This window comes from Lepidothrix coronata, unplaced genomic scaffold (assembly GCF_001604755.1).
Source record: "Lepidothrix coronata isolate B3197 unplaced genomic scaffold, Lepidothrix_coronata-1.0 Scaffold138, whole genome shotgun sequence".
In the NCBI taxonomy this organism is placed as follows: Eukaryota; Metazoa; Chordata; class Aves; order Passeriformes; family Pipridae; genus Lepidothrix; species Lepidothrix coronata.
In genome coordinates, this window is record NW_016690318.1 from 1,342,336 (window position 1) to 1,351,368 (window position 9,033).

Consider the following 9,033-nt stretch of genomic DNA (forward strand, 5'->3'; position numbering starts at 1 on the left):
GATTTTAGTAGGTGTTTAAGTGGAAAATTTCTTGCTAATCGTAATAAGTTTCTGAGCAGTGGCTGATAAATGTTTCCCAACATATATAATGCTGTGTCATCAGCAGTAGTAAACTAGTCTAGACGTAAGGAAGTTGGCTCACTGATGCCAATTGACCTTACTTGAAAATGTGGTCTGTGGTTGTTGCCCACAAGCCTAGTTCTGCCAATTTCTAAATTTCCTCCACTAACACAAATGAGACTTCTACAAGTACACTAAAATAAAGTTGAGAGTCCTTAAACAGTAAATGTATTAGATATTATAGGAGGGGTTAATTATTTTATCTTCAGGGTTTATTAGTACTACAAGTAAAACCTGTTTGCTCACAGCTGTGATTCTGAAGAACCATGTTAAATTGACTTAGAATGTAATAATTTATTTGTGAACTTTTGTAACTCCCCTTCACCAGGAAATAAATGGTGATGTGCAAATGGTAGTGCTCTTATTTGCTTCATATTTAAAAAGAAAATCAAGAAAACAAAGCCAGGTTTTTAGCTGACATTGAAAAGTGAGGGAGACCAGAATGCAGTCCTTCAAAGACACATTCAGTTCTGACCTTCATAATGAAAATCACCAACCAGGTAGACTGTTATGCTTTCATAACATTAATACCTGGCTAAATCTGTTTGATAAAATATTTGTTTAAATGCATGCATAATAGAAATAATAATTTATATGCCACCATTTTATTATGAGAGTCTCTTGGAATTCAAATTATTTACATTATGCTGAGATGCGTAAAACCCATCTGTAACAAATAGACTAAGTGAGATGAACATTTGTATAAAAACAATTGCAAGTTGTTTTACATTTCTTTTCAGTATCAAGCAGTGTGTTGAAAATGCATTTTTTATAAAACCACATGCAAGGCTTTTTGATGGTGAAAAAATGGCCTCACAATAGCCACATGTTTAGGCAAATCCTTAGAAGCTAGTATGGACCCCACACAGACATTCCAGAAGAAAAGACATTACTATAAAGTAGTTTTTCTCAAAGTGAAGTAGAATATGGGTGAGCCTACTAGGCCATTTTGATAAATAAATTAAAGTTTTCTTTATATTCTAGCACAAAACTGGTTCAACTGGAGGGCAAGTTAAATCCAGATTCGCATTTTACTTAGTTGTTTTCTGTTCCTTTTTTTTTTTTTAATGATTCCTTGTTTGGTTTGTTGTTGTCGGTGGTGGTGGTGGTGGTGGTTTTTCTTAAGGCAAATAACCATTTGGCTTTGGGTTATCTGATTTTTACCTTCCTGGCTTTTCAGCATATCTCTGTGAAACTGCTTTCCAATCAAAACCCAGTGTCCCAGGATTATTGACGTACTTCTTTAACTATGGGTCTCTTTTAAAATTTGTGTCATTAAACCAGTACAAGAGTTCCTCTGAACAATCTGAAATTAGTGCAACCCTGACTTACTTAGAGCAAATGGTATGGTCAGATGTAAATTTTATTTAAAGAACTTGTTGAGCCTGCAACTATATTTAACTGCACTCAAACTGTATTTTACTATCTCCGTCATCTATCTCAAATGCTTTGGTTGATTCTTTGAAAGACACTGTCTTCTGCCTTTAGAGCTTAGACTAAATTTAGTCTTCTATATCAAGCCTAAATCAGGCCTAAACTAATTCGCAAGTTTTTGTAATCCTGCTCTGGTCTTGCCATGTCTTGGGGTCATAAACCTCCCTGCCTCCCTTTTGGCACTTCTGGTACTCAGACCCCAAGTACAGCTAAGTTGACTTTGGCTGCGTTGTAGTCACAACTTCTAATGTCAAAACTAGACAATGACTAAACCAGGATTTATATAATGGTAACTACCTAGTTATTGGTTGATTTTTAGGTAAACTGATGCAACCTGTGTGGACAACTTTCACTTGCTGAAGGAAGCTTGCCTCTGTATTTGCTGTTTATTCTATTTTGGTTGCACGGAATTAACCAAACCTTAGTTACTTGGATTTCTTTTCAGCTTTGAGAAGAAATTCCTTATAAAAGTAAAGTTTTAAAAGCACTGGTTTCACTGAAATAGCTGAATCTACAGTTTTGGATAACATTTGGATACGTTCCTTCACACCTAGGCTTTTCAGGTGAAGAACTAAAGAAAGACAAGGGAGGAAAAATAGAAGTTAGGTACATTCTCAGGAATTTATTCAGTTTTTCTGAGGAAGAAGAAAATGCAAGGAGTCCAGTAGTTTATTACATTCTAAGATAGATTTTCAGTTTAATCTTAAACTATCTCCAATGTGTCTTTCACATGAAATAACCTGGCCTATCTTGTGTCTATATTACGATGTAGAACCAATTAGTACATTCAAAGATTTTCTCTCCTCCTCAGAGCTAATGGATGTGTCCCCCTTTCCATAGGAATACCAAGTGAGCATTCTGTTATTTAAGTTCATTCTCGTGTGGAAACCACGGTTATTCACTAACTTGTTAAATGTTACCAGTGATGCAAGAAGTCATTTTGTTGCCTGACTATCAATCATCTTGCTGTCATATCCACACTTTGGAAGGAGTCGAATTAAAAAGGATAGTTCTTACTTTAAGTTACCCTTCCCTTCCTCATCCCCTTTCACAAAAAGGTTAAATGTCGTTTCAAATTAAGGCAGCAATAATTAACCAGTGGCATTGTTTGTGATTTGGCAACTCTGGGTGTTAATGAGAGAGAAATTAGCACTTAGCAGCAGGAGTTCCTGATAGTCAGTGGCAAATGCTTAATGTGCCAGCAAGTTAATTTTGGTCTTAAGTAGCGCACTTAAGTGCTTTTAAACAAAAGTATGGTGTGGGTTTTTATGTGATCATACAGGAGTTGTGTGCTATAGAGCTATAATAGAAGGAATGACACAATAGAGTTGGAAAAAGTTCAACCTAGGCAGCACAAGGCAAACAGTTTTGCTATAACACCACAGTCAAAAGCAGGATTGATGGATATTTTCGTGCTAAAGATGTACTTGCTCCTGCCATTAACAATCTATAGATGTTCTTGTATATAAATTTTATTACCAAATTTGGCATTTCTGAACATAATTTTTTAAGTGCCTCAAAAATTGTGCTTAAGCTGAGGTGATTTGCTAGAAAGACATAAATTAGCCTTTTGAGTTGTCTCAAAATAGTAATTTTATTTAAAATTACAGTTTCAAAAAATAACTTAAGAAATTACTTAAGTAGAGTGCCACATGCATTTTACGATGAATGAGGGATTCAGACTGCCACACAGCAAAATGAGCCCTTCAAAACTTGGGTGAGCAGCAGCATAAGGATTTTACCTGGCACACGTGCTCCTAATCAGTAACTACTTACATACATTTCATAGCTTCTGCCTTGCACAAAGTAACCCATTAGAAATTTAAGGTCTGCTCCCTATGTTCCGGGGATTTTTGCTTTTAAAATAACTTTGGTTAGTACATAAGTACATCCCCACCCAATTATCCCATTTCTCTGTTTGCTTGATGTGGGAACAGATACACAGTCTGTGAAATAACAAAAGTAAGGGTCCATCCAGCATCAGCAAACTGCTGTCTCTCACCAGAGGCTGGGAGCATCAGTCCTTGGCCTCATCTGCCATTGGCCCCTTGCTCCTGCTATCTGGCCTCCCCAGTACATTGAGGTTCTGCATGTCTTGCCCCCACGTGAACTTGAACAAAGGACAATATCCTTAGAGACAGTAGAGGCTGAAGTTGTTGGCCAGCCAGAGAAAAGTTAGGAATTGCGTGCAGGCAGCATTGTCCTTCCACATTAGCCACTTTTTAGTCTGAGCTGTATTTATTGCCAGACATGTTAGGATGTGTTATCTAGTGTAGCCAGATTTGTCAGAGTTTTAACCTTTCAGCTTTCAAATATCATCTTTCAGTTACAAATAGCACATTTGTCATTGTGGCCTCAGCTGCACTTAGGGGTTATTTGCTCTGCCACTGAACTGTGGCCACTTCGAGATTGAAGAGTAGTAGCCATAGACAATGTTACAACGCTCTGGAGCAGTTTCAGGCAAAAGACTGCCGTATCTAATTGAAACTGCAGGAGGAAGCCACCGAGGTTTCTTTTTCTTTTGATGCCTATTTCATTAGATAAGCACATCAAATAGAGTTTCCCCCCACTGCTGGAAAGAAACCACCTTCATGAAGCCAGTCTGGTACTACCCATGGCTTTGAGTGCTTGTATTTTCTGCTCAGGGGAGATTTAGGTTACCATGGCTCCTCTCATCACGTTTTTATTATAATTAACCATTAACAAAAATTGTCTACCATATTGGTTGAGTCCTGAGCATAACTTTGCATATAAACCATTACATGACATTCTATTGAACTTTTTCTTGTACAGTCGGTATCTAACAGCTCATCCTGCACTGTTGGTTTTGGCAAGTTCGCTACAGCATATAATAAATCAAGGAAGAAAAAGCTTTTTGGCCTAATGTTGTACAGACTGCTGTAATGTTAGACTACAGAAAGCAGTTCTGTTTTTAGACATCCTTTTACTAACCCAACATTCATAATTTATGATTCCACTGTAAAATTCCTGCAACACTACACCAGAAGTAGTGCTGCCCTTTAATTAAGTGCTCTCAGTAGGAAAAACGTGAAACTGATGTGCAAAACATATCACAGTACACAGTGATTGATAGTGATTACTTCTTTATGAACCCAGCCTGAAGGTCTGAACTTCCTGATGGGTAAAATAGTCCATGGGGCTACTTCCTGAGTTTGCCTAGTGGGGATCAGAGTTAGCAATATCTGAGGAATTCTTGAGGCACGTTTCAGAGACGTTACAGCACAAACTTTCTGTTTCTTCTGAATTGTGCTTTATGTTAATAATTGCCTGAATAATAGCTCATTGTAGAGATTATATTTTAAGGATTCATTGTTATCTTCATGGTATTATCATTTGCATGAACTGAGACATGCTAAAACTCTTGTGTTTTTAATGTCTACACCCCCAAATCTAAAAAAGCCAAGTGTGTGGGAAGAGACATTTCCATATATATCAAAGTTATTTAATATTATTTAATACATAGCTATTTTTTTGCTGATATGTGCAGAGTGTTCAAAGGAGAAAAAAGACTGATGTAGATTGTTTGAGTCTCTAAATAGCATTTTTATTCATGGAATCAGGTATTATTGACATCTATCAATTGAACATCAGCCGAAATCTGAAAATTAAATGGAGGTCAAATACTCTCTCCAATTTTGCAGTGAAATTAACAGATTTACTTGTATTGGAATCACAGAGGTGGGAAATTAAAGTTCCCCTAACACAATCACATAAGTTCATTTTTCTTTTTTGCTTGATAGATTTGGCCCTGGATTAGTCATCTACTGGTATGGATTTATTGAAGAGCTGGACTGCCATCGTGAGCGTGGTATCCTGCTAAAAGACTGCTTTCCTACTGACATTGTGACTCTGCGACACAGCATGGCTCAACACTGATGTTGGGAGGAAGAGGTAAATCCAGAAGCAATTTTACTTTCCTGCAGTGTAAACTAATGGCAGCATCTGCCCTGAACTTCAGCTGAACTCCTGCTGCCCGCCCTTATGCTACTGCCGCTTTACGCAAACTTATCAAGAGTTTCTGTTTTGCTTCAGGCCTCTGTTGCAATCAGCCAAAAAAGACAGACACAACCCACTCACTATCAGCAGTTCTGCCTCTGTCAAACAGCTAGTTTCTAAATACTCTAATCTTTCTTCCTTCCGTATGGTTTCTTCTAGCATTCGAAACAAAGACAAAAATGCATGGGCTGAAAGGTGGAGCTTTCGGTTTTTATCCCCGTTACAGAGTCATCTTTAAAATTAAGTGCTTTTTATGGTTTCACTCACAAGTTTATTCAGTGCTAGTGATGTGACTCAGACACCTATGGTGATGGGGAAATCTGGTAAAGACTGTTGTTTTGGGGCTTAAAACAATATAATGCAGAGCTCGTAAAGCCCAAGTGGTAAGACAGGATCATGGCTGTTACAGTAAATAGCCAGATTTTGAGAGAATAATTGGTATATGTGTTTCATCACTATCTCATTGTTAAAATGAACAATGGAATACCAAGTTAACAATTAGAAAATAATCTAAGTTTGGGTATTTTTATGGGGGGTGAAAGTGAAGAGCACAGATTTTATTTTATGTATATAAGCCTACAAAGTTTGGGGTTAGTTTTTTGGGGGTTTTAACAAGTATTTTAATATTTTAATGATTAAGAAATAACTTGTGTTTTGTCTTTTCCTCTCCCCCACCCCTAGGGAATCTCTACCTAGGAATTTTTCTCTTAACTGACTTTAAGGAAGAAATCTGTCTTGACCCCTGTAGGTATTGTAGCACGCAGTTTTCTGGCATTCTGAAGGCTGAAAGAACAACATGCAGGAGTTCTCCGTGTGGGTTATTTCTGAAAAAGTTTACCATCCTGGTGTTCAAGAAGAAGAATTTTAAAAAAAAAACAACATGAAAGTGCTTCGTGCTGGATCGGTTCCACAAGACAAATAAAATACACAAATGGACAGAAGTTTCCTGTGTACTTGTTTTCTTGTAAGAGTCTTGCTTTTTTTCTTGTTGTAACCACCAAGATCAGAAGTACATTGGGTGTTAGTACAAGGGTGTTAGCCCTTCTTGAAGTTTTGAGTTCAGTCTCTTCTGTTTCCTCCACATCACCACTCAGGTTTGTGCTCTCAGTTAGATGCTTTTTAATGACAGCAGCTTATTGGGCTTGACAGACTTCAATACTCTTGTCTTTGCTGACTGGTATTCAGGAACAGACAATGTATTTTGAAAAGTCAGTGAGAGTTTTGCCTGTATGCTCATCATGTTCAGATTTTCAGAGAAGCAGAGGTATGGATTCTGTTGTAGAATTAAAGGTGAGAGAACAGTCTCCCTAAAGCACAAACTGATAACCTTTTCCAGAAGGAAAGGGTCTTTAAAACGTTACAATGCATATACATCACCATTTTTTAGTTGAAGTGATACTTTGTGTGCCTGTATGATTTCAAAAATCATGTGCAGACTTTACAGTCTTGACTTGACTTAAAAAAACATTAATCTTGTTCAGAAATTTGTCAGCTATGATTTTCAGGTGCATACACAGTGTTTTGATTTTTAATTTTTAATTCTCACCTTAACACTTCCTGATAAGTTTCAGACAGGAATTTATCATTTTGACTAATCTTTCATTTTCAGGAAAAAAACTCTTTGTTCTTCCTGTTCTCTGTCCCTTGCTGCAGAGATAAGCTAGTATAGCTCCATTACAGTGAGTTATTGTTATATAGAGATATTTTCCTGGGTTTGAATGTGTTACAGTGAAAAGATTTATTTTAAAAAAATATTCAAAAACACCTGTAATTTATTTATGTTCAAATGTTTAAGGTATTGTGCTGATCTTATTTTACCTGACCAGCTTTAAGGATCTGCCCATAAAGATACACAGAAGCTGCATTTAGGGTGTTGCTGCCCCTGGGACTTCTAACTGTGAGTTTAGTTGGTGGAATATGTAAAATTAGGAAGAGAATAAAAAAGAAGAAATAACAGAATATTATCATACTAGAAAATTCAGAAATAATGGTTGTCTGAGTGAAATGGGTTTTAAAGGCAAACTGAATTTGTTCTAGCTACTGCATATGCTTTCTGTTGTATGAAATAATTTAAATCAGCTTTTACATGATGCACTAATGCTGCTTTTTCTTTTTGAATAAATTAAATTTATCTGCACAGATGTTGAAAATTCTACTCAACCTCCATCAAAGCTTTGCTTTATTTGTTCTTATGTTAAACAAATTTATGTGGAGACACACAGATAAATCAGGTTAGGCTTATATTTGTTCATTTATTCCTCTACTTAATGCTGTGACATAACAGGTTGGAAAGCAGTACAGCTGTCTTTAATCAAAGCTTTAACCTCACCTTCATATATTGCCCACTTTAGGAATCTTTTTATTAGAATGAGGATGAAATAAGCCACAAAAGTGTACGTATTGTACAAATTCCATTACATGCTATCAAAAAAGCTTTGCCACCACAAAAACTATGCTGTGTCATTATTTAAATGATGAAGACAAAAACATTAAAAAAAATTAGGACTATTTTGTTATTCCTACTTGTGTACTGTATAATCCTTTGGATATTTTCTCTGTTTATCAGGTGTAAACATCAACTTTAATATTAAAGAGGAGAGACTGCTCTTTGTGAGATTTTTGTTGGGTTTGTTTTCTTAAACAATGCTGTAGTCATTAGAACCTTAACATTAAAGCCAAATTCAGTTTTATGGGGTATTTTGTAGAGTGTGCTAATGAATTATACCAAGCCAGAAAACAGAAGTGTGCATAAAATTGAATGATATTCTCACTGGCATACACAGACTTGCCAAGCATCTGCTCTTACAGGCACTGTATTAAGGTCTGTTCTGAGCTTTAGGAATTGATGAAATTGTGTCAAACAGGGAAGTAAAACTTCCTTATACAGGAGTAACAGCACAAGAGTGGGTCACACATTCTAGTATAAGAAGAAAGTGGTTTGGGTTTTTTACCATTCCTGTATTCTGGAGACATATTATTACTATCAGTTTAATGATCTTTCCCTAAAGACGGCTCAGAGCAGAATAAAACTTATGACCTAAAGCTGAAGAAAAGGGACCAAATGTCTTACTTCATTACATTAATAGTACTGGTAGTTCATGAATAATGTTCTTCCTGTTTTGTTATATTGGCTCTTTCAAAAAAGTCATACTTTTCTGGTATTTGCTCTTGGATTTCTCCACCATCTAGACTACTACAGAAGACTGTTCATGCCTCTTTCAGTTTGCCTTTAAATCCTCCTCTTTTAATTTTCCATCTTAGTTCAACCATTTCCCATTTATTTATTCATTATCCTATTTGCTCACGTGTCCCATTTGAAAATTCTGTCCTGTGTTTTCTACCTCCTGCTATTACTACATCTGAAGAGTGCTGTTTCCAGTTCTGTATGCCTTTGGACGGACCAACCATCTCAAGCAATTTTGCTCTTACTCTCATTTAAATAGCAGCCTTAAATGGCAAGGA

The 9,033-nt window shown here is 36.4% G+C and overlaps 1 protein-coding gene across 5 annotated transcripts in view; it reads left to right on the forward strand.

Moving 5' to 3' along the window:
* The window catches only part of CUNH15orf41 (chromosome unknown C15orf41 homolog), a 124,720-nt gene extending 116,535 nt beyond the window's left edge, over positions 1 to 8,185 (forward strand). For 4 of the 5 annotated variants that reach the window (XM_017827389.1, XM_017827391.1, XM_017827393.1 and 1 more), the window contains 2 exons: positions 5,316 to 5,466; positions 6,320 to 8,185. In XM_017827389.1, the coding sequence (XP_017682878.1) occupies positions 5,316 to 5,451 (136 nt within the window). In that variant the 3' untranslated portion in view covers positions 5,452 to 5,466; positions 6,320 to 8,185. Of the gene's footprint in view, positions 1 to 5,315; positions 5,467 to 6,252 lie in introns of all 5 variants that reach the window. The other variant, XM_017827390.1, reaches the window with a different exon arrangement.
* Positions 8,186 to 9,033: the final 848 nt, after the last annotated feature.